This window comes from Peromyscus maniculatus, chromosome 11 (genome assembly GCF_049852395.1).
Source record: "Peromyscus maniculatus bairdii isolate BWxNUB_F1_BW_parent chromosome 11, HU_Pman_BW_mat_3.1, whole genome shotgun sequence".
Lineage (NCBI taxonomy): Eukaryota > Metazoa > Chordata > Mammalia > Rodentia > Cricetidae > Peromyscus > Peromyscus maniculatus.
The window spans coordinates 30,081,556-30,107,239 of record NC_134862.1 but is presented as its reverse complement, the minus strand read 5'-3'; the positions used below and the strand labels follow the sequence as shown (position 1 = coordinate 30,107,239).

The 25,684-nt window shown below is 47.9% G+C and overlaps 2 protein-coding genes across 4 annotated transcripts in view; one reads left to right on the top strand and one right to left on the bottom strand.

Annotated features, from left to right (window-relative positions):
- The window catches only part of Steap3 (STEAP3 metalloreductase), a 54,461-nt gene extending 46,985 nt beyond the window's left edge, over nt 1-7,476 (top strand). For all 3 annotated transcript variants that reach the window (XM_006980946.4, XM_006980947.4, XM_076547245.1), the window contains exon 5: nt 3,355-7,476. In XM_006980946.4, the coding sequence (XP_006981008.1) occupies nt 3,355-3,636 (282 nt within the window). In that variant the 3' untranslated portion in view covers nt 3,637-7,476. The remainder of the gene's footprint in view (nt 1-3,354) is intronic.
- C11H2orf76 (chromosome 11 C2orf76 homolog) overlaps nt 1-25,684 on the bottom strand; it is a 116,254-nt gene that overhangs the window by 8,487 nt on the left and 82,083 nt on the right. The window lies entirely within an intron of this gene.

Genomic DNA, 25,684 nt, shown 5'->3' with positions numbered 1-25,684 from the left:
TATCTGAAGACGAGCAAGAGCTGGGCCCTCACCAATAAAACAGCCTGGGCACTGGGGCCCTGCGTGGGTTCTTCAACCTCCAGCTAGAAGGGTGTGGGTGAGAGGGTTTCCAAAATTAGTGGCTTAGTCCTGGTGACACATTTGTATCATCTGCTGAACTCTGAAAAACAACAGATGACTGAGCTCCACCCCAAACTAGTTGAATTTGAATTTCCAAGGGCGGGGCTGATGCCTCCTTCATGTTTCACCCCCAAGCTTCTCAGGTGATTTTAACTTTCCACTCAGGTTTGAAACCAGCCTCCGATTGACCAATTCTTAGAAATAACATCAGATGGAGAGAGATGGGGGGATATTTTATTTGGAGTTTTAAAAACGGAGTGGGAGCAGGGCTAGGAGGATGGCTTATTACTTAAAATGCTTGCCACACAACTCAAGGACTGGAGTTTGGGTTTCTAGAACCTACACAAAGGCTGGGTAGGTATAGTGGCCTAGCTGTAATTTCAACCTCAGATGGTGGAGATGGGAACCCTAAGCAAGCTAGCTAGTGAAATTAGGCTCATCAGCAAGCTCCGGGTTTGATTGAGAGACCCTGCCTCAAAAAATAAGGTGGAAGAGAGATCAAGGATGGTTGCCAACATCAGCCATAGGCTCCACGTGCATGCACGTATCTGTATTCACACACATGTGTGCCAGACACACACACACACACACACACACACACACACACACACACACACACACACACACCAAATGGAAAAAAGAAAAAAAATGTACCCAGGCAGCTACCCATTAATACTGTGTGCAGACATTGGAGAATGTTTGTTATGCTTAGTTGGAACGTCACAAGCAATGCCTTCTGAATGACGCTCTTGCTCTGGCTGGAACTCACCATCTCTGTTTCATACAAGGGGCAAGAGTAGGGCCCAGTGCATGGTTAGCCCCATCCGTTCAGCCTTGTTCAGCTTTTGTCTTGCTGTGCTGTGGATGGATCCCGGGATTCTAGGCTAGGCTCCACATGCTAGGCTAGGCAGAGGCACTACCACTGAGCCAGACCTCAGCCACACCAGACCCCAGTCCCTTTTAGAATGGAGTCTGAGCTGAGCTCACACAAGGCAGCATCTCTCAGCCAAGACCTCAGCTCTATGCTGACAAGCCTCGCTAGGAAGAAATCTAGGAGGCCAGTTGCAGCTTTTCTAGAAAGCTCCAAACCAATGTCTGTGGAGCACCAGCCGTATGAATGTGTAGCCGCTTCAATTCAAACCAGTGTAATAGCTCTTTGGAGAAGATATATAGTGCTTTTTGCTCGATGATGACCACCACGTATCTCTCCAGCCTAAATTCTCAGTGACTCCTAGTGGTCACAGCATGTCCAGACCTCCCCTCGTGCCCCACACAGCCACTACACCCCACGCACACCTTGCTCAGACTTGCTGTTGTAAGCCCCTGGCTTCCTTCTCACTGAAGCTGATGACGTGTTGTGCTCATGACCACTGCCAGTCAAGCCCATCAGGCATGGCGAGATCAGCATCTCCTATCTGTGGTCCATGAGAATGCAGCCTGGGCCGAGAGGTGGTGGTGCACATCCTTAATCCCAGCATTTGGGAGGCAGAGGCAGAGGCAGGTGGATCTCAGAGTTCGAGGCCAGCCTGGGCTACAGGGTGAGTTTCAGGACAGCCAAGGCTACATAGAGAAACTCTAAAAACAAAACAAAAAACAAAAAGGAGGAGGAGGAGGAAAGAGAAAGCAAGAATACGGTGTTCATTGGCTGCTCTTGCCTGGAAATGACCTGCAAGGGTGGAAGCCCGCTGTAAGAATGCTCAGACCATTTCCGTCCAGGACTGTGATGCTCCTAAGAGCTCTTGTTCCAAGTGGGAGGTGTGCTTGACAAGGTTCTAAGTTAGTGCTGGGCAGAAGATGAAGCCCGCAAACACAGGGCATCTTGGTGGTCCTGTGAGTGAGGCTTTCTATACAGTGCCAGGTCACCAGACGACAGGCCCCAGGAGCTGCCTTTATTACTGGTGCTGAGTCCTGTATGCAAACTAGCAAACTCTTTACTTTGTGTTTGTCTGTGTCTGAGAGAGACAGGGTCTCACTATGTAGCTCTGGCTGTCCTAGAACTCACTATGTAGACCAGGCTACAGGCTGGCCTTGAACTCACAGAGATCTTCCTACTTCTGCCTCTCCAGTGATGGGATTAAGGGCATGGGACACCATGCTTAGCTACCTATGTTTCTCTTTAAGACAATTTATAATGAAATTCCCTTTTTAATTCAGCCTCCCCTCAGCCAGGTATTTATCATCTGTTAGATTCTAGTTTGGATTTGCAGCAGACCTTTGTTTCATTTCTAATACGTATGAAAATATACATCAAATCAGTAGAATGTTTTTTTTGGGGGGGTTTTTGGATTGTTTTGGTTTGATTTGGTTTTTCAAGACAGGGTTTCTCTGTTGTAGCCCTGGCTGTCCTGGAACTCACTCTGTTTACCAGGCTGGCCTTGAACTCACAGAGATCCACCTGCCTCTGCCTCCTAAGTGCTGGGGTTAAAGGCGTGTGCCACCACCGCCCAGCTAAGTAGAATGTTTCTTAAAAACCCCATCGGTATAATTCTATCTAAAAGTTTCCTGGGAGTCATTAGAAGTCCAAACACCACAGTTGGAAGAAAAGACACACACACACACACACACACACACACACACACACACACACACACACACACACCACACACAACACAGAAAAGCACGGTCGCTTGTCAGTCCTTAAATGCCTTTAGCCTAGAGTGTGGCCCCCGTTTTCGGCCGGGGACACTGAGCTCCAGACGGTTGAGGAAGTCGTCATAGTGCCATGCATGGGAAGCGCAGAGGGCCCTGGGGTTGCGGCTCAGGTGGCTGACGACTCGCTTTGCGTGCATCAAGCCCTGGACGCTCTTCCTTCCACAGAGCACTCGTGAGGTAGAGATGGGGCCATCAGGAGGTCAAGGTAACCCTCGGTTAGATACCGAGTTTGAGGCTAGACTGGAAGAGGAGAAGCCTGGTCCAGAAGAAGTGAAGGAAAGAGAGGAGGGGGCGAGGACCAGGGCCAGCAGGACGGCTCAGTGGTTAAGGCAGTTGCTGCTGCCAAGCCTGACCAGCTGAGTTTCATCCCTGGGATTCATATGGAGAAGGAGAAAACCAGTTTCCCCAGGTTGGCCTCTGACCTACACACACACACACACACACACACACACACACACACACACACACACCAAACAAAATGTAAAAAAAATGTAAAGAGAAAGAAGCGGGGGTAGGATTGGAACCAGCAGAGCCCTGGCATCCACGGCCCTCCTCTCATTTCTGACTTCTTCCCTCCCACAGTCCACACTGGGCTTCGTGGCCCTGATGCTGGCCACGCTGCACACGCTCACCTACGGCTGGACCCGTGCCTTTGAAGAAAACCACTACAAGTTCTACCTGCCGCCTACGTTCACACTCACGCTGCTCCTGCCCTGTGTGGTCATCCTGGCCAAGGCCCTCTTCCTCCTGCCCTGCCTCAGCCGCAGACTCACCAGGATCCGCAGGGGCTGGGAGAAAGACCGGGCTGTCAAGTTCATGCTGACTGCTGACCACACACAGGGCGAGAAAACAAGCCATGTGTGAGGGCCTGGAAATGGAGACAGGCCCAGCTTGTGGGGGCCCGGAGCTGATGTCAGGACTCTTTTCTGGATGCTGCAAATGGACTGATGATATATCTGCATAGATGGCTGAGATCCAAATTCCTGGGATGCAGGTGAACGTCACGATATTCAGAATGACGCACCATGGGTGTGATATGTATTCACATAGATTTCATATATAATAGGATTTACTATTATTCTTACTTAACTGAAAGGGTAGGTCCCTATATTTCAACTTATGTATTTCAAAGCAAGTGCCACACATTAGACAGCAGATCCCATCCTTGTGACATTTGCAGAGGCAGACACACAGTTGCTGTAGGAAAGATTTGTATGTGTTGAGTTCTAGCCTTTAATCTCTGTCCTCTATATCCCCTGTTAGTGACATCCTAAAGTTGGTGCAGAGCTGGGCTAAGAGCTGCCCCAGGCACAGCCTACCCCACACCCCAGGGCTAAGAAGGAGGTCCTGAGTGTACAGAGGGGCTGGGTGCAGACCCTCCTGCTTCCCTGGGCATGTGTGGGAGGCTCACCAGGATGCCCTGGAATCCATGTTGGAGCTTTTGCAGGTCTGTCCTTTCTCCAGGGAAGGGTCTGAAGCTGCCCCATCTGATCTTAGCTGAGCTGAGGAGGTTGCCCCTCCTCCCTGAAAGTTCAGAGTCACCATGGAGCCTGCAAATTGCTCCTTCTGAGAAGGTGTGAAGTCACCTCCTCGCCAGAGCCATTAATGAAGCTGATCTTTAGACGTATAATTGTTCTCCCTCCATTAAGTTGGTGGTGACCCGCCTTCAAACCACTGTGCCTTCTCACCTTTTCTGTCATTAATCTGGGCATCTCCCTGGAAGGCGTGGAGTAGACTCCTGTCAGAGCAGCCCGAGGTGGGGGGTGCGGGGCAGCGGGCATCAGAGCTTGCAGAGAATAACCAGTCAAACCAGCCCCTTGGATGCACCCCTGGACTGGGGGACTGCCTTCGTAACATTGGTCCCTAAGGAGAATAACAGGGACCCCTTTTGGTTTAATCTGTTGCCTATGGGCAGATAGCCTCCTTTCTAAGTACCCAGAAACCTCTCTGTCTCCATGCTCCTCCTGGGGACACCACAGCCCCCCTGGCCCATGCTTTTGTCTTCCTCCGTCTCAGTTACAATCAACCACCAAAGTCTGTGAATATTATTTTTTGAATTCTTGAAGAGACCATATTCTCATTTTATTACAATAGTTATAGTCGCCCTTTGTCGACATTTCTCTTACTCTCTTCCTGTGCTTGGTTTATTAATTAGACCTAGTCATGGGTCTGTATGGGGGAAATGTAACTTCTGCGTGTGAGTGTGTGCCTGTGAGCGTGTGTGTTTCAGACTGTCTGCAGTCCCAGGAGTCCTGAATAGACCCTGTATTATGATTCAAAACATCCAGGGGCGGGGCGGGGTGGGGGGGGTGTCTTTTCTGCCAAAGCTACAAGCATCCAACTTTGCTGCCCCAAAGCACAGGGCATCTATCCTCCCAGCCCGGTGACATGCATCTGTGAGGGACAGCGACCCAACACAATCCCCCAAATCCTGCAGAGACAGTGATCTACCACTATTACACAACAGTGATCCCATGGGGCTCCCCTGGGCCAGGAAGCAGCATCTTTTGATGCAGGGAAGTAAGAAGGACCAGCCAATGTGCACCGGATACGATGTTCCTCTTCCCACCAGGGAGGCATCATAAGGGTCCTTAAGTAAAAAAGGGACAGAAGCCAGAGCAAGAACCTCTCATTAGGCCCATGGTGGGCAGAGGTGCCACACTGGAGAGTCTGGCTGCTTCTTGCAGGAATGGACAGCTGACAGCCCGTGCTAGGAACAGGGCCTAGGACCAGAACTGGCACGGGCCACAGCCCACAGAGAGGACCGCTGGAGGCAGAGCAGAGATTTCAACCTAACGGGCCAATGAACGCCCTGCTGACCAAAAGCAAGAAGAGCAGTGGGACCAGCAGAAGTGGACGCCACAAACGGTCCCACCTGGTAGGGGCCTACTGCCTTCTCCATCTCTCTCTGGAGGGAGATGGTTCCTCCTACCAAAGGTACTGCGGGGGAACAGTGGAACTTCTTTCCTCACCCCACTTCTGCCGCTTACAGATAGGAAGTGGGTCCTTGTCAAGCAGCTCACGGATGGCAGGTGGGCCGCGTACTCGGTCCGGATCTTGCATCTGTCTCTATTTCTCCCCATCTCCCCAGGCAGTCAGTAGCTTGCAGGAGGCTGGTCACTCCCTAAGCCTGGTAAAGCACTTTGGACCACTTTAGAGCCTCGGTCCAGTGCTCTAGAGACAAAATGCCCCAGCCTGAGGTGGACATGCAGTCTGTGCTGGGCGCAGCCACCCTGTTTCATCTTACAGAGCTGTATCGGAAGCGGTGACAGTACACGGCCACCTTCTGAACTTGAGACTCTCCTGGCAATCGGATCACGTGGGCATTGCTTCCTCTGTGGACGCAGCCAGTTCTGTGGCTGGAGCCTGTGCTCACTCGGCCACCCATTAGATGGAGGGGTTGCCAGGGTGAGCATTAGTCTGTGCCAGAGCTGGCCACTGAGGAATGGCAGGTGTACAGGGGAGTGACAGGCTCGTGATGGAGCAGGCAAGGTCCCTACGACAGTCTGGGTTATAAAAACCAACAGTGCCAGAGAAGTGAAAGCCGGGTTGTCCTCTAGCCCACACATAGACACAAAACTCTATTTCCTGGAAGCATATAAAGCATCAAATTTTTTTTTTTTGGCCCACAGATTTCTATAATTCCAGATAGTTTATCTCTGCTGAATTAGATCTCTGATCTGCTTCTGCTTGATACTCAAGTGGAAACTTGGATGCACTGGCCCTGTGAGCCCTCCCTGCCCTCCCATGAGGTGAATAATGAGACCCTGCTTACTGAGTGCTGATTTATTTCATTTATTGGACCAGAAACCAGGCTTGTTTCTTTAAGTTCTCACTGTCGGCAGACACTGGTTTTCAAAACTCTGTCTTAGTCATGGAAAATTTCCCTACCCATCAGGCTTCCGCTTCCAGAAGGATCTATCCTGCTACATCCAGTCTCTGGACTGAAAACATACTTTTTGTTTAATTTTTTATTACATTGTGTGTGTGTGTGTGTGTGTGTCTCGGGTCAGTTTTCTGCTCCCACCATGTAAAATCTGGGGACGGAACTCAGGTCTTGGAGCCCACGCCTGTACCCACTGAGCCGTCTCGCGGGCCTCGAAGACGTTCTTTTTCAAGGTTCCACTGAATTCTCAGGAAGCCAGTGAATTAGTGGGCTGAGAATAAACGGGACAGACAAATGGGGCAAACCAAGGCCTCCTGCCTGCTTCCTGGTGGAAAACGGCTTTTGCTCACCCTCGACAAGCCACAGGTGAGGCAGCACAGGAGCATCCCCAGAGAGCAGAACCGGTGTCTTCCAGACGTGACCGAACCACTGCACTCAGGAACCTGCAGCCGCCATGGCTGCCAGAACACGGAGGGGCCACTCGGTATTCAAGCGTGGCGTGGCGTGGCATTTCACCTCCACCTGAGGAGCTAGTGGCAGTTGGTGGCTCCGGAGTAGGGAGAGCCTATTTTAGGGGCGTGGCCACTCATAGATATCCACGTTCCAGAGGATGTCCCCAGCCCCGTGAATAGATGGGCAGCACAAATGGAACGCAGTGGGTTATTAAATCATCAACAAGACCACGAGGTTGGTAGCAAGTAAGAGAGGACTTGGGAGACATTGGGGGAATGAGCTGAAGGTAAATATGGTCAAAATACACTGTGTGCATGTATGAAATTCTCAAGAAATTGATTAAAATGTTGTATTTTTAAAAGAGATGGAGAGATGGCTTTTCGGTTAAGAGGACTTGCTGCCCTTCCAGAAGACTGGGACTCAGTTTCCAGCATCTATAGGATGGCACACAACCCTCTGTAACTTCGGTCCCAGGGGACCTAACACCCTCTTCTGGCCTCCGCAGGCACCGGGTCTGCATGTGGCGCACAGACAAACATTCAGGTGAAACATCCATACACGTAAAATAAAAGAATAGTTTTAAAAAAGCAATTAAAACTAAAGAGATACTAACGGCCCTGGGGCGGGAGATACGGCTCAGGCGAAAAGCGTTTGCTGCTCTTGCAGAGGACAGAAGTTCAGTTCCCAGCACCCACAGCGGGTGACTCACAAGCACCTGTAATTCCAGCTCTCGGGGATCTCATACCTGGCCTCACTAAGCACCTGAACACGTGGTTCATGCTTGGCTGTGCACGCGCACACGCACGCATGCACGCACGCACATACATTGCAAATAAAAATCTGTAAAAGGGGGAGAGGTTGGAGAGATGGCTCAGTGGTTAACAGCTCCTGCTGCTCTTGGATAGGATTTCTAGCACCCACATGGTGGCTCACAAACATCTGTATCCCCTATTCTAGGGGATTCAACAGGTGTGCATGTGGTGCACATTATATATATATACACACAGGCAAATATTCATATGCATAAAGTAAATAAACAAAAAAATCTTAAGAAAGAAAAGGAGACTCACATGCCACCAATTACTGGAGTTGCACAAGGAAGGAATTGTGGGAAGGCAAATTGTAAAGAGGGAAAAACCAAGGACTTCTAAAGCCAGTAAGACTGGGATCTAGCTGAAGCAGAAAACACAGCGTTCACCAGCAGGCAGAGAAACAAATTAAAACTAAGCCACACTCGGCCCCAGCAAGCACTCTGAGAAACAGCCGGGAAAGACAGAGACGGATCACCTACAGCTGTGGATAAGAGATTTCCCAGCATGTTGGTGGGAATCAGAAAATAGTGGCTACAGCTCCTAAAAGACAGAGAGGAAGTGATCCTCTGTAAGTATTTGCATGTTCATTTGCATATTTAACATTTCCATATTTATGTCCATATGTATGTATTATGCTTTGAGGAGGGTCTTATTATGTAGGCTTGGCCAGCCTGTGACTATGGAGACTAAGCTGGCCTTGAACTGCCTCTGCCTCCCAAGTGCTGGGATTGAAAGCACATGCACCACGCCTGGCTCAAGGCAGAGCTTTAAGCACACATGAAGCCTTCCTTGGGTCTGATCCCCAACACCACAGAAACCAGACGTGGTGGTGCAAACCTTCAACCCCAGTACTTGGGAGGAGAGTCAGAAGTTCCAGATCATCCTTGGCTATATAGCAAGTCCGAGACTAACCTGGGATGCAAACAGCTGGGTTAAAAAAAGGAGGAGGGCAAAATGAGTTATGTTTCCAGGAAACACAACTTAAGAGGTTCCCAACACATCTTCCCTAAAGATGTGCGCAGTGAGTAGGAGTGTTCCCAGAGGGGAGGCTGAGAAGGAAGAAGGAACAGAAAGCAAAGAAACCCCAAACAATGAGATGGCTTGGAGGGGGGGCCCGCGGGTAAAGGGGTGTGCCATCAAGTCTGAAGACCCAAGTTTGACGCCCAGGATCCACACGGCACATGGTAAAGAGAACCAACTCCCACAAGCGTGTCTTCTCTCTCTCTCTCTCTCTCTCTCTCTCTCTCTCTCTCTCTCTCTCTCTCTCACACACACACACACACACACACACATGTACACATATACACTAAACAAATGTAAGAAATACAAAAAACAAGACACATGAAAATAAAAGGTAGATGTTAGAAATACACCCCATAAAAAGATCATTGTGCAGTGAGATGAACTCACCAATGTCTAAGATCTCAAAATTCCTTGAGTCTCCAAGTCTGATGTGATCTTTCCAACACAAACCCACTGTCCTGAGGCTTTGCATAAACCGAGACACCAGTGTCTACTGAGGCAGAGCCAGAAGTTCAGCTCCAGGATTTCCTGCTCATAGGCAGTGAACAGGAGCCCAGCATCCATGAGAGCATGCCTTCCAGCACACGGATGCTCCCAGGACAGAAACCAGCCTCCCTGGGGCCCCTCCCACTGCAGCTGAGGACCTCAGGCGGCATCCTCTCTAGGTTTTATATCCAGGAGTCATTGAAATCACAGGGCTGTAGCACTGTAGGGCACCCTGTCCTGGAAGGAACAAAGCTCAGCTGTTCTGTACAGCTCTTCCTAAGTTAGGATGCTGCGTGTGTGGACGTTCTTTCCAAGAGCTGTAAGAAAGGGGCGGGGAGCTGGATCAGTGTATGAAAACGCTTGCGTGAGGACCTGAGTTTGAGTCCCAAGAACTCACATAAAAATCAGGGTATGTAGTGTCAACAGTCCCAGGGCTGCTACAGGGAGATGGGGAGCAAAGATGGGAGACTCCCCGTGAGTTCAAGGGCCAGTTAACGTAGGGCACGCAGCCTTGAACAAAAGATCATCTCAAAACAAGGTGGGAAGTAAGAACTGGCACCTGAGGTTGACCTCTGACCTCCACCACAGTCACATAAAAGTGTGTGCAAAATCACACACAGAGAGACAGACAGACAGACAGATAGACAGATGGACAGACAGACAGAGGGGACTGTGTTGGCCAAGGCCATATGGGCAATCACTACAATGAGCACGAATAGACTGCACTCTTCCTTCAAAAGCTAGACATTGTGAGGAGTGTGTATGAAACCACCCCAGCTGAGGAGCTACTGGCCGGTGATGGCTGATTCAGGAGGGAACGACGGCTTTCTTTAGGGAAACGTCGGCCCCTGTCAGATTGCCCATCCTCCAGTGGATGACCCCGGACCTGGGCACGTCCTGGCAGCATTAACTAAACCAAAGATACCATGAAGTTGTGAGGAAAATACGACAGGGGAGGCCTGGGAGCAGTTAGAGGAGACGGGATGGGGGTAGATTTGATCAAAGCCTACTGTATGAATGCATAAAATTAAAAATTTTTTGAAAGAATAAACAAAAACATATTTTAAAAGAGGGAGATTGTCTGTTTGGATTTTGCCAATATAGTTGTACATATAATTAATTATGCATACAGCTTCATACCTAAAGACTACAGGCAATGGTCGGAGGAGGAAACGTGTTAGGAAGGCAGAAACATTAAGACAGGTGTGGCTAGATTATCATGTAAAGTGTACTTTAGGACGAAAGGCATTATTTGGGTAGAGAGGGTCATTACATAATGGTAAAATATTTGACTATTTAGAATGGAATATTAGAAAATACATAAGAGGGGCTGGAAAGATGGCTCAGTGGTTAGGAATGCTTGCTGATCTCCAGAGGACCCATGTTCTGTTCCCAGCACTCATGTTGGGCAGCTCACAACCCCTTGTAGCTCCAGTTCCAGAGGTTTCCAACAAGCCCTTCTGGCCTCTTCAGACACCTGCACTCACATGCACACACTCATACACAGACACACTTGCATACCTATAATTAAAAATATAAATAAGTCAATATTTAAAAAATACCTAAAGGAAGAGACACATCTGAATTACCTTTCTGTTGTCGTGATAAACACCATGACCTAAAGCGACTTGAAGAGGAAAGAGTTTATGTCATCTTACACCTCACATTATGAGGGGAGTTAGAACAGGAAAGCAAGGCAGGAACCTGGAGGCAGGAGCTGATGCAGAGGCCATGGAGGGGTGCTGCTCACTGGCTTGCTCCCCACGGCTTGCCCAGCCCACGGCTTGCTCAGCCTGCTCTCTCCTACACCCCAGGGTGACATTGCCCATAGCGGGCACAGAGTTGCCTACAAGCAATCTGTGGTTGGTGGCCCCTAGGCTCCTCCTCCAAGACGATTCTCTCTGGTGTCAAGAGGATTGCAATGACTAGCCATCACAGGAAGAATGAGGCAGGAAGGATGGGGGAGGGGCATCACCACGCTAAATCCCAACAAGTAAGGATTACATGTGTGTTTAACAATACAAACTTGCCATCATAACAGGAAAATTCTATCCCTAAGAAAGCATATTAGGCCATAAAGGAAAATTTTAACAAATATCAAGGAATAATTGATAGATTACATTCTCTAAATTCAATGAAAAAAAAATTAGATTTCAAGAACAACGTGGTTTTTTAAATGTCCGAACATTTGAAATTTAAAATATTCATTTCGAAGTAGGTCATTTATCAAAGAGAAAATAGCAATAGAAACTTTTTAAAAAATTTAATTGGATTATTATTAAATACCTCTATCAAAGAGTTCAGGATGCAACAAAAATATTAATTAGGAGGAAATCCAGAGCCTTGACAGGAATCACACACCAAATAAAATACATGACAGTAAAAAAACGAAAAGCTTAAAGTCCAGACGAAGTACACAGAATGGCAAACAGAACATAAGAGCAGAAATCTGTGAAGCAAGAAACGAAGACTCAGTAGAGAGGACGGCGAAACTCAAGATCCTCTTTTTCAGTTAAGCTAATCAAATAAATCAATCTCTGATAAGGCTGATCGTGACTAGAAAAACAAAGGCTCAAATAAGTCATTGCAAGCTTAAGAGGAGACAACACTGCAGATAAAACAGAATGTTCAAGAGACCATGAGCAATTACATGTGAGGGCTGGAGGGATGGCTCAGTGGTTAAGAGCACCTACTGTTCTTCCAGAGGACTTGGGTTCAATTCCCAGTATCCACCCGGAACTTCAGCTCCAGGGGGGATCTGCACCACAGGCCTCCATGGGCACCCGCACTCATGTACACATACTTACACAATATACATAATTAAAAATGATGAAGATAAAATTTTAAAAAGCACTTACATGTGAGACTATGCAAATAAGCTTGGAAACTTGGACAGAATGAACCAGGGTATAATTATGTGTGTGTAGTGCTCAGGGAAGCCAGAAGAGAATGCTGGATCCCTTGGATTTGGAGTTACAGACAGTTCTGAGTCGCCATGTGGGTGCTGGGAACTGAGGTCCTCTGCAAGAGTAGCAGGTGCTCTTAACCACTGAGCCATCTCTCCAGACTCCTAAAAATATTTTTTAAAAACAAACTATTCTCTAACTTACTCTATGAGACTATGAGGGATAGCAAAAGATAATATATGATAAAAGAAAATTAGTCCATTCTTACACCTAACACGAAGAAGACAATTGCAAGAAAGGCAGGCTTAATCTTGCGATGTGACCAAGACCATACGTGTGACTAAGCTGGCTTATTCTAGGAATACAAGAGCATCTTAATGTAGAGTCTCCAACCATAGTCACCACATGACACTTTTGATCATCTCCATAGAAGGAAAATGATTAAAAAAAAAAACTATCATCTATTTGCTATGGTTGGATATAGCATAAATGTGTCTCCCAAAGGTTCGTTCATTGGAAAATCTGTCTGCTATGTGGTATTATTAAGAAGAGATGGGACCTTTTAGATGTGAGAGAAGGTTACTAGGTCATTACTGAGCATTGCCCTTGTGAGGGGGAATTAACAGAGGTCTCAAGAGAAATAAGTAGCCTTGCAAGAATTGGTTGATAGAAAAAAAAAACAATAGAAAATAAAAACAAACCAACAAAAACTCACCAGGGCCAGGGAGGCAGCTCAGCTGATGTCTTCCTTAGGATTACGATTGCTGTGATGAAACCCCATGACCACAAGCAGCTCCAGGAGGAAAGGCTTTATTTGGCTCGTATATCCTGAATCATAGTCCACTGAGGGAAGTCAGGGCAGGAACTCAAACCAGGCAGGAGCTGATGCAGAGGCCATGGAGGGGGGCTGCTTACTGGCTTGCTCCCCACTACTTGCTCAGTCTGCTTACTTATAGAACCCAGGACCACCAGCCCAGGGATGGAACCACCCACCATGGGCCGGGCTCTCCCCTATCTATCACTAATTAAGAAAAGACCCTCCAGGCTTGCCTACAGCGGGATCTTCTAGAGGCAATGTCACAGTTGAGGTTCACTCAGTTCTCAGATGACTCTAGCTTGTGTCAAGTTGACACAAAACTAGCCAGCACAATTGATAGAGTCCTCAGTGTGAGCATGAGGACCCGGTCTGGTTAACCAGAAGCCTCCAACATGCACACCTTTGCTAAAAAGCCAAGCATGGTGGTGTGCACTTGTAATCTCTGCGCCAAAGAGGCAAGATGGGCGATTCCTGGGGCTCAATGGCTAGGCAGCATGGCCTACTGAGCAAGTCAGTAAGGGACCTTGTCTCTAAAAACAGGGTGAATGGCCCCTGAGGTTATCCTCTGGCCGCTGTATGTACATGCATGCACTTGTTCTCAAACACATGGATCTGCACACACACAACATGCACAACACATACACGCACACGAAAGAGCAGCTTCTTCCTTCTTGGTCTCCAGCTTCCTGTCTCACATGAGCTCTCTCCCTCTGCACATAACCCACAAATGTGCTGCCATCTACCAAAAAGCTGTCCAGCTGTGGATTTTCAGCCTCCAAAACTGTCAACAAAACCTGTTTTCTTTACAGATTACTGAACTCAAGTATTTTGTTATAGCAGCAGAAAACAGACCAATATAACACTCATGATGAGAAAGAGAATTTTCTTAGAAAAAGAGAAACCCAACAAATTTTTTTTCCTCAACGCAATATACATCATCTATAGATCTACAGCAATTATCATTTTGATACTGAAACGTCAGTCACATCTGACTTCAAAATCCAGAACAAGGGCTGGGGATGCAGGTCAGTGACACAGCATTGGATTCTGTGATTCCAATCAAGCTCTGGATTCCATCCCCAGTGTTGCCAAGATTTAACTGGTTAACTAAAGAACAAAACAAGGGCACTCATCACCATCATTCTATGTACAACTGAATCTGTTGTAGAGATCTCAGCTAAGGCATAAGGACCAAACGGTTAAAGAGGCAAAGCTGGGTTGGGGATTTAGCTCAGTGGTAGAGCGCTTGCCTAGCAAGCACAAGGCCCTGGGTTTGGTCCTCAGCTCTGTAAAAAAAAAAAAAGAGAGAGAGAGACAAAGCTACATGCAACCAGGAAGATGGACTGCTCAGTACTCTCAAATAACAGTCATTTGCACTGGAAATTCAGAAGAATGAACGTTCGTTCTCACAGCCACTCAGAGGCTTCGGCCAGCCTGCTTTTCATTAACATAAATATCTGCTGAGGGCTGCTCAGTCAGTAGAGAACTTGCCTAGAATGCACAAAGCCCTGAGTTCCTGAGTTCCCGAGTTCTATTCCCAGAATAAACCGGGGCTGGTGATTCAACCCCAGCACTCATGAGGAGAGGGTTGGAGGCACGAGTTTCAGGAGTTCAAGGTCAGCCTCCATTGTCAAGGGAGTTTGAGGCTATCCTGGGGAATGTGACACCCTGCCCCCAAATAAATAAATGGGTGGATAGACAGACAGACAGATAGACAGACAGATTGTTCAACCTTCAGGATCTTCTCTTAAGAAAATAAAAAATGGCCGGGTGGTGGTGGCACACGCCTTTAATCTCAACACTCAGGAGGCAGAGGCAGGCAAATCTCTGAGTTTGAGGCCAACCTAGTCTACAGATCCAGTTCCGGGATAACCAGGGATACACAGAGAAACTCTGCCTCAAAACAAACAAACAAACAAACAACAAAAAAAAAAACCCTGAATTTTCATATGCTAACAATAGTGGTTTAGAAAAAGAACGACTTTAAAATGAGTTTTGCAATGACAAGAAGAATATAAGCTGTATAGAATAAAATCTAATACATACGATGAAGAACTTTAACAAAATGACAGAATTTGATTGAAAGCATTATATATGATCTTGGGAAAGAAAATTCCATGTGTGAAATTCCAGTTTTCTCTAAATTTATCTATATATTCAACGAGATCAAAGCCCAATAATTCTTTTGAAAAAAAATGTCCAGCTATTTAATAGGTTTCACTAGTATTTTGTTATAGTGCTGCCAATAAAGAATTATTGTACTCACAGGGCTGGTGAGAGAGAGAGGCACTGGCCACACGAGGGAGCACCGGGGTCAGTCGGGAGGCAAGCGGTGGGGGGATGGGCAACTGACTTCATCACAGCGTCCACCAGAGGGAACTGGCATGTAGAGCAAGCAGGGTTAGTGCATCAGTGGACTCCGGGAGTGTGGGCTGTCTCAAGCTGCTCAATATCGGGCTATGAGATGACCGTGAGGGGCAGAGAAACCTGAAGTGTGAGACTCCAATTCAGAAGTGGCTGGGGGCACACAGTGAGGATTTTACTTTGAAAAGGTGGCCTGGAGAGATGGCTCAGTGGGTAAGAGCACTTGCTATGTCAGCATCTGGACCTGGGTTCAGACCCCAGAACCCACACAAGAAGCCAGGACTGGGGGCTGGAGAGATGGCTCAGCAGTTAAGAGCATTGGTTGCTCTTCCAGAGGACCTGGGTTCAATTCCCAGCACCCACATGGTGGCCCACGCTGTCTGTAACTCCAGTTCCAGGAGACCTGACACCCTCTTCTGGCACCCACATGGTGTATAGACATACAGGCAAAACACCCATACACACAAAACAAAAATAAGTAAACTATTAAAAATAATAATAAAGTCAGGCTTGTCTGAGTGCTTCTGTAACCTGTCCTACAGGTAGGAGGAAGCAAGGACCCTGGGGCTTCCTTTAGCCAGCTTGTACCTCTGGCCTCCTCCTCTGGCCTCTGCATGTGCACACACCACACACACACACCACACCACATGCACACACCATGTACAAACATTCACCACACACCACACACACACATCATATGCACATACACTCAGCACACACACCACACACACACATACACCACACCACATACTGCACACATACACACCACACACACACACATACACACACACATATACACACCACACACACACATACACCACACACACACACTACACCACACACACACATACACCACCACTACCCCCACACCACACCACACACACACATATACCACACACACACACACACCACACACACACACACCCCACACACACACACACCCCACACACACACTACACACACATACTCACCACACACACACACACACACACATACTCACCACACACACACACACACACCATATACATACACAATGTGTACCGTAGAAGGAGGAGGGTGACAGATTAGCAAGGGGCCAAGGCCATAATGTTATGACCATATTATGAGGTCAGCCAAAATAAGGTGTGCCTGGCAAACACAGGGAGGGTGGGTGTGAACACGGGCTCTCCAGAAGCTGGTGCCAACGTCTCTGAAGAGAAACTGAAAACCCAAGTCAAGTTAAGGTACTCGTGACGAATCAGACATGGAAATGTGCCCTACCAAATATCAAGATGTATTTTAAAGTTATCCTAATTAACACAATGTGGTGGAAGCCCAGGAATAGATAGAACAGAAAACCTAAAAACAGACCCACACAGATATGGAAACCTGATACACGTTTTATTGATTCAGAGACACACAGCTTGCATATTTTAATTTCCCTGAAATCAGAACACTGCTTGCAATTGACAGGCTCTGCAGCACCCCTTGGCTAGCAGCTACTCAACGGTTACCAGCCACATTTATTTGTTGATGTGTGCATGTGCAAACGTGTATATGTGCATGGGTGCACAGACGCCACAGTGCACATCTCAAAGGATGTCTTGTAGTAGTTGTTCTCTCCTGCCACCACCGTGTGGGGCCCCGGGCATCGAACTCAGGTCACCAGACTTGGCAGCAAGCTTCTCCACCTGCTGAGCCCTCTTGCCAGCCCTTGCACTGCTTTTGACTCCCCTTCTTGTAGTTGATCTTTCAGGCAGGAGGTGACTTAAGGAGTCATATAAGAAGAAGCTAGATGTGCAGTGGTTCTCACGTTATAGCTCCCTGCTGGTAAAATCAGGAGAGGACGTTGGAGGGGAGGGAGGCGCAAACATGCAATCCCAGCATTGGAAGTCAAGAGAGCGAGATGAGGAGCCCCAGGTTCTCCTCAGCTACACCATAAGTTTGGGGCAGCCTGGAGTACAGAGATCCTGAAAAATGAAAGAGAGAGGGAGAAAGGAAGAAAGGGAAGAAGGGAGGAGGGAGGGAGGAAGGGAAGGAGGGAGGGGGAGGGGGAGAAGAAAGTGCTTTTGCTACAACTTATAGAATAGTTATCAGTTGTATTGAAGAAAATTCCGGAAAAAAATTCTAGCTCAAACAAATTCATCACTCTTCTGAAAGTCCTGCATAGTAAAAAGAACGGAGCTATTGATACATAAAACTATTAGTTCACCAACAAAGACTTCATGCTGAGCCAGAGGAAGTCAGCCCCAGAAGGACACAAAAGGGACACGCTCAGAATCCATTCATGCCTGAAGAGAGAGAAGTTGAGGGATACAGAAAAGAATTCAGTAATGAATCGGAAGAGAGACCACTGGACATGGACATGAGCACCTTTTGGGGAGGTGGACGTGTGTGTGTGTGTGTGTGTGTGTGTGTGTGTGTGTGTGTGTGTGTGTGGACATGTGTGTGTGGACATGTGTGGTCATATCGGCAAGAGTGGGGGGTACATGACATACACAGTTACGGAGGATGAAGCTATGCATATGATCCACATTTCGACCACATTACTCCGTATGCCTCAAATACAAGTTTTCAAATGTTGTATCAACAATGCTGTATGGTTTCACCTTTGGTGGAGGGTAGAACCCCCACCCCAACCCCCAAGCTACACAAGGAGTTCGAGGCATAAGGAGAAGGAGGAGCAAGGCAGGAAGAGGAGAAGGATGTGGAAAGAAAGAAAGATCAAAGAGGAAAGAAAAAACTGCCCCCCCAAATGGACAGAATCAACTTTTTCTGAACTCTGGAAATGAGTCAAACATTTATAGTCACCTGGGGTTAATGCTAGAAACAGCCAACTGTTGCTGTTGACCTGTGTGTGTGTGTGTGTGTGTGTGTGTGTGTGTGTGTGTGTGTGTGTGTATAGGAGGACAAGTGTGCATGTGCATACACATATAAAGGTCAAAGGACAACATCAGCTGTCAGTCCTCAAGAGCCAATCACTTAGTGGTTTGAGAAAGGTCATTTTACTGAGGCCTGGAGCTCACCAGCTCACTAGACTGGCTGGCAAATGAGCCTGGGGATGGTTCCCTCTCTGCCTGCCCAGCACGGGGATTACAAGCGTATGCCACTGGGTCCCACTTTAAAAATATTTTTGAAGTGTGTAAGTGTTTTGCTTTTATGCATGCCTATGGATCCTGTGCGTGCAGTGCCCAAGGAGGTCAACAAAGGGCATCAGGTCTCCTGGAACTGGATTCTCCCGATGTCTGAGTCTCCATGCAGGTGCCGGGAATCGAACCCAGGTCCTCTGGAAGAACAGCCAGTGCTCTCAACTGCCGAGCCACCTCTCCAGCCCGTGTCCAGCTTTTTTTTTACTGGGCTCTGGAGTTCAAACTCAGGGCCTCATGCTTGCAAAGCAAACAACTGAGCCTTTTCTTCCCTTCTTTTTGAGGGTTTCATGAGGTAGTCCAGGGCAGTCTGGAACTCTTGGCAAATTTCCTGCCCCAGTTTCCCACCTGCTGGGATTACAGGCAGGAAGCTACCATGCCTGGTTTATTGGTTTTTGATCTTAAGTTGCCCAGACTGGTCTTGAACTCAATTCTCTGAACTCACCTTTCCAAGTCACTGGGATTCTAGGCACACACGACAGTGCTCAGCCAGAGACATTTGTGAAAGACAATGACAGATAATCGTGCAGCCGCCTGGGAAAGAGAGACAGACAGACAGAGACAGACAGAGAGAGAGAGAGAGAGAGAGAGAGAGAGAGAGAGAGAGAGAGAGAGAGAGAGAGACAGAGAGAGAGAGACAGAGAGAGAGAGACAGAGAGAGAGAGACAGAGAGAGAGAGAGAGAGAGAGAGAGAGAGAGAGAGAGAGAGAGAGCACAATGGGGAGGGTCCAAGAAGAGTTTGCGTAAATATGATCAAAACACATTGTACGCATGTGTAGAATCTCAAGGAATTAATAAAAAAAATACTTAAAGTCAAAGTCTATCCTCCTCTCCTTACCCTCCAAGAAAGAGGGTATTCCTTCTTTTCAACGAGTTATCTAACATTCAAAGAACTCCAAGGAAAAACACGTAGTTGTTAACATAACTGTTCACGCCAGTGTGCATGCAGCGTAAAACAAGAGAGAGAACCCTGAACACTTCACACAGCCCATGAAAAAGAAACTGCTCTGGCCCATCCGCCAAGCCCTCCTTCCCAAACACTGTTCCCTTCCCTCCGCCTTTGGGATAACTCTCTCATCTTTTCTGTGCGGAGGGCCTCCCTGTCTGACCACCACAGCCCACTCTCCCTTTCCTTTCTCTTTGCTGCTGTCTGTTCAGATCTGGTCTATCTGGAACATCCCGTGTCTCTTCCTTCACTACCCCTTGTCACTTCAGACATTGTTCCTAGTAGGTTGGTGAGATGGCTTGGCTGGGAAAGGCATTTGCTGCCAAGCCCGATGACCCAGGTTCCATTCCCGGAACCCCTACAGTGAAAGGAGAGAACTGACTCCTTTAGGTTGTCCTCTGCTTCCACATATGCTGTGTATGTGTGTGTATGTGTGCAGACATGCACTCGTGCACACACACATGTATTTTTAAATGTACATAGCATTATTATGCATAATTGCTCCACACTAGAAAGCAACTCGGGTTTAATCTACAGGAGCCTGCATGAATATATTGTGCCGTTCAAATGATGAACAATCTATAGCTGAGTGAAACTTGAAAACACAACATGGGATGGGAAAACGGCAAGTCACAGAATACCATATGTCATGAGTTGCCATTTACATAGACCTCAGAAGCTAAGCAAAAACTGGATAACATACTGTTGAGGGATGCATAGTTACATGGCTTTTAAAGCTGTGTTTCAAGGAAGCATGATGGATTAAAAACAAATAGATTATATCCTTTTGACATTATTTTTATAATGATTAGACACAATCACAGGCAAACATTATTATTTAGCAGTGTGAATTAAATTTTTTAAATTACATTTATTTATTTATACATTTTTAATTTATTGTGTGTATGTAATGTATGCATTCACGCCACAGTTCATGGGGTGGGGACGTTCAGAGGACAACCTGCAGGAGCTGGTTCTCTCTCCAGCATGTGGGACTCAGGATCAAATGAAGGTTGCCTGGCATTGTAGCAGGTGCCCTTATCCATTGGGACACCATATCAGTGCTAGACATATGATTTCTAAAACTGTGTTTTTTTTAAAAAAAAAAAAAGAGAGAGAGAGAGAGAGAGAGAGAGAGAGAGAGAGAGAGAGAAGCCAGGCGGTGGTGGCACATGCCTTTAATTCCAGCACTTGGGAGGCAGAGACAGGTGGAATTCTGTAAGTTTGAGGCTAGCCTGGTCTACAAAGTGAGATCTAGGACAGGCACCAAAACTGCATAGAGAAACCCTGTCTCAGCCAGGCGGTGGTGGCGCACGCCTTTAATCCCAGCACTTGGGAGGCAGAGGCAGGCGGATCTCCGTGAGTTCGAGGCCAGCCTGGGCTACCAAGTGAGTTCCAGGAAAGGCGCAAAGCTACACAGAGAAACCCTGTCTCAAAAAACAAACAAACAAAAAAAAAAAAAAAGAAAGAAAGAAAAAAAAAGAGAGAGAAACCCTGTCTTGAAGAAAAAAAAAAAAGGATAATGAAAAATATTCAGGATAGTTTTTGCTGTTGTTTGTTAGTTTGAGGTAGGGTCTCCTGTATTCCAGGCTGGCCCGGAACTTGCTGTGTACCCAAGACTGTGAACTTCTGATCCCTCCTGCCTCTGCCTCCTAAGCTAGGTTTACAGGTATGTGTAGCATGCTTGGTTTATGCTGGGGTTCCAACACGGGACTTCACGTAGGTTGGCGAGGGCTTCAGAGATGAGCTCCAAACCCAGCCCTGAGGCTGGTGTCTACTTCTAGGGAGGCAAAGATGGGGGAAGCTGTACAGCAAGTATCTAAAGCCGCACAGATCCACGGTGTGCTTTTCAGTACTGTGTCTGGGGCTTTACGTTGGTTCTAAATGAAGAATAGAAAGGATCTGCACACAAAGAATGCAAATCCACATTCACCGCTCAGCAGTCATTAATTCAACTAGTCACTCAAAAGATAGCTGTTGTGCATCTGCAACATGGAGGCACACGTGTTCCCGGACACAGCAGTGGGAGTCACTGAACCCGTTCCTACCTCACAGCCTTCCGGGAATTAACCACACTGTCAGCAAGTAGTTTGGGGGAAGGTCTCGGGAAGCAAGATCCAGATCAATCCAGAATCAGAGTCATCAGTCTCAGAATAGCTCAGAGACACCTTCTTGGTATCATTTGAAGGAGGTGACTAGGAAAATAAAGCCAGTGGGATGGCTCACCCGGGAAAGTGCTTGCCAGGCAAGCCTGACGGCAGGCGGAGCGCAATCTTGGGAGCCCCGTGGTAGAAAGGAGAGAAATACCTCCCACAGTTGTCCTCTGGCCACCATGCATGCTCCATGTGCACACATACACGGTATATAAAACATCACAGATTAAACTCTATTGGTCTAGAAAACCTATCGGAGAACACACGTTTTCTCTTTTTTAAAACAAAACATGTAGAAAGGGGCTGGGGGAGCTCTGAGAAGACATGACACAGGCTGAAGTGGCCTCTGCCCTCAGTCAGCAGACCTGTGAAGGACTCAGGGCAGCTCTCTCCTTCATCTGTCACCCAAGGTCACCCTAGTCCGCCAGCGTAACTGAGCATCTTGAGTCCTGGCAGGGAGGCTCAGCTTGGGAACCCATCCTCAAGAGGCCAGTTCAACAGACAATAGTGAAAAGCAGAAAGAAGAGATTGATTCACTGTGGTCACATTGAAAAAGGGACAAATCAAGAGGTTCCCTGTAAGTCCATCTTCAGGGTCCTGACGTGAGGTTCAGGTTTAAGTAGGGAGCAAGAGGTGTGCAGAGCCAAACAGTCCTGGTCAAGGTGTGGTCCTGCCCGTCACTGACCCAGCATTGTCTGGGCTCCAGTTTCTGCTGCAGGGTGTTCTGACAGGCTGTCAGCACTGTGTGGTCTCTTCCTGGAGACAAGCCCCCAGCCCCACACCCCCACCCAGGAAGACACCTGCTCCAAGTCTTTCCTTCCCCTAGCAGGAGACTGCTGGGGAAATTCTAATTTCTTGGGATCCACTGATAACCAAAGTGACAGGCACAATGTCTCTTTAGACTATCTTCGTGCCTTCCAGGATAGTTACACATGGCTGTCCATGTCCTGGAAAGTTCTGGAAAGGCCATTAAGTTGTAAAAAGTTGAAGAAGTTGGAGATGTCCTGAGTAACTGGCATAAATGAGACACGAAAGGAGGCATTCTCTGTGGATGTGCTCACAACCATCACCCTGGAGCAGAGAGCAGGCTCTCACAGCTTCCCTTACTCTGACTCAGGACCATCACCCTGGAGCAGAGAGCAGGCTCTCACAACTTCCCTTACTCTGACTCAGGACCATCACCCTGGAGCAGAGAGCAGGCTCTCACAACTTCCCTTACTCTGACTCAGGACCATCACCCTGGAGCAGAGAGCAGGCTCTCACAACTTCCCTTACTCCTGTGCAGGAATCTGTTTTCACTTTGCTTTGAGGCTTTGCTGTCTGAGACACAGCCAGAACAGGACTGTCACTCACCAGGCCTCCTTGCGGTCCTTGATCTGGAGTGATGCAGCACTTCCCTGGAGGTGATTCCAGGTGACACCATCACAGCCAACTTGCTTTCTGTCCTCTTTGGCAGAGAGGCTGATTTTTCCCCATGCATTTATTCCTTTACCATTTGAGACAGAGGGCTAAAGGGTATTAATAGATTTGGGATCTTGGTGCCTCCGAGCCTCCTGCCTGGTGTGGCTCATGTGACAAGCCCATGTAAAGTGTCAGTCTCTAGGGTCTTGGTGGACAGGGTGAGCACCCGTGCATCGCTCTGTGAGAGGATCAAGGGGAAGGTTTGAAAGCAGAGCTCTGTCTCTGTCCCCAGAGAACAGGTGTCGCAGAATCAACAACACGCGCAGCTCTGCATAATCAGCCCAACAGCAGAATAACAAAAATAGGAAAGAAGATTAAAAAGTAATCCAGGTTTTGCAGTGCTGAGGGCTGTGAAGAAATGAGAATCAGATGAAGGTGTCATAACCCAGAATTGTCAGTGTGTGCAGGTCAACGTGCATATGTGTGCATGTGCGTGTGAGGACAACCTCGGATGTCACTCCTTACACACTCCCTAATTTGGTTTTGAATGTGTTTGTTTTTGAGACAGGGTCTTTCACTGGCCTGGGACCAGCCAACTAGTTTAGGCTTTCTGCCCAGCAAGCCTTAGGACTCCTGTCCCTACCTCTTTAGTGCTGGGATTGCAAGCGTGTGCCACCATACCTGGCTTATATGTGTATTATGGGTTTATAGGACGGAACACAGGTCAGAGCATTCTACCAAATGGGCCATGGCTCTAGCTGCTTTCACTCTCAATGCCTCAAGACTGAAGTAGCCAGCTATCTGCCTGACCTTGGGGGAATTCACCTAACTCCCTCTTTAAGAACGAATTTTGCATCTGACATTCTCTCTTTGAGGCTGTACACAGAAGAAACTGAAATTCCAACTGCCTTGGAAGGGTGTCACAAACCTTTAGCTGGACAATTGACCAATAGGCCCCTATATGAGTTACCTTTCTCTGTGCTGACAAACTACCGAACTGTGATGGTCTGAACGAGAAAGCCCCCATAGGTGCATATAATTGAATGCTTGGTCCCCAGTTGGTGGAACTCGTTGAGAAGGATTAGGAGGTGTGGCCTTATTGGAGGAGGTGTGTCACTAGCAGAGGGCTTTGGGGTTTCAAAAAGCCTATGCCATTCCTAGTTAGCTCTCTTTCCTTCATGCTTGTGGATCAAGACGTGAGCTCACAGCTACTGTTCCAGCACCATGCCTGCCTGCATGCTGCCAGGCTCCCTACCTCCATAGTCATGGACTCTAACCCCCTGGAACTGTGATCCCCAAATTAAACACTTCCTTTTACAAGCTGCCTTGGTCATGACCAAAGCTACTTAAGGAGAGAAGGGTTCCTCTGGCTCACAGTCAGAGGGGATGGTCCACCATGACAGAAAAGCCGTGGTAGCAGGAGCCCGAGGCAGCTGCTCACACGGAACTCACCGTCAGGAAGCCCCGGAGGAGAATGCTGGTTCTCAGGTCACTTTCTCACTGTTTTAGCCAGTCTGGGACCCTCAGACCACATTTAAGGTGGGTCTTCCTACCTCAATTAACCTGATCTAGAAACTCCCTCATAGGCACGTCCAGAGGTTTTCCCCGAGGTGACTCTAGCTCCTGTCGAGATGATGAGCAGTATAACCATCACAGGCCCCTTGCCTGCCCAGGGAGCTGCCTGAGGGATGCTGAGAGCAACTCTTCTGAGGCTCTGGCTGGATGCCCGTGGTGGCTTCAGTGACTTGTAGTCGGGGAAACACAGGAGCTGAGCCAACAGCCTGGGTGGCCACCCCTGCCCTCCCATTCTGTGGGTTACGTAATACCTTGGCAAGAAAAGCTCCACAGGGCCCTCCATTGCTACAGCCTCCTCTCCCCACACTCCTGGGAGCCCAGCCTGGCCGCTGCACCGTTCCAGCGTTTCCGTCCCTCCGCCATCCTTGCGTTCTGCTTGCCTGTCTCTACCCCCTTTCCTTCCCTCCATCCATCTCAGGTTTGAAACATTTAAGGACTCAGACTTGAGGATCTTTCTGTTGTTCTACACCATCCCCGAATAGAAATGGGTACTCTGACAAATGGGACTGAAATTTGACACTGGGGCTTCCCAGAAAGTCCAGCCTCAGGTAACCACAGGTTGAAATGGCCTAGATTTTCATGAGCACGGTGAAGGTCGTCCCTGATGGATTCATAGATGCCCTGCTATTCTAAGAGGAGAAAGCAGGTTTTAGACACCACACTCAGGGTAGGTGGGATGGTCCAGTGGCTAAAGACATCTGCTATCAAACATGAGAACCTGAGTTCAATCCCAGGGACCCGCATGGTGGGAGAGAACCAATTCCCCAAAGTGCCCCCCCCCTCTCTCTCTCTCACAGACACACACACACACACACACACACACACACACACACACACACGGCTTGAGCGTGTCACTCAGTGGTTAGATTTTATAATCTACGTGTCCACACACATGCATTCTCCACTGTGGAGTCCTCAGGGCATCTTCCCCACCTGAAGGTAATGTCTTGTTAAGTGGTACTGTC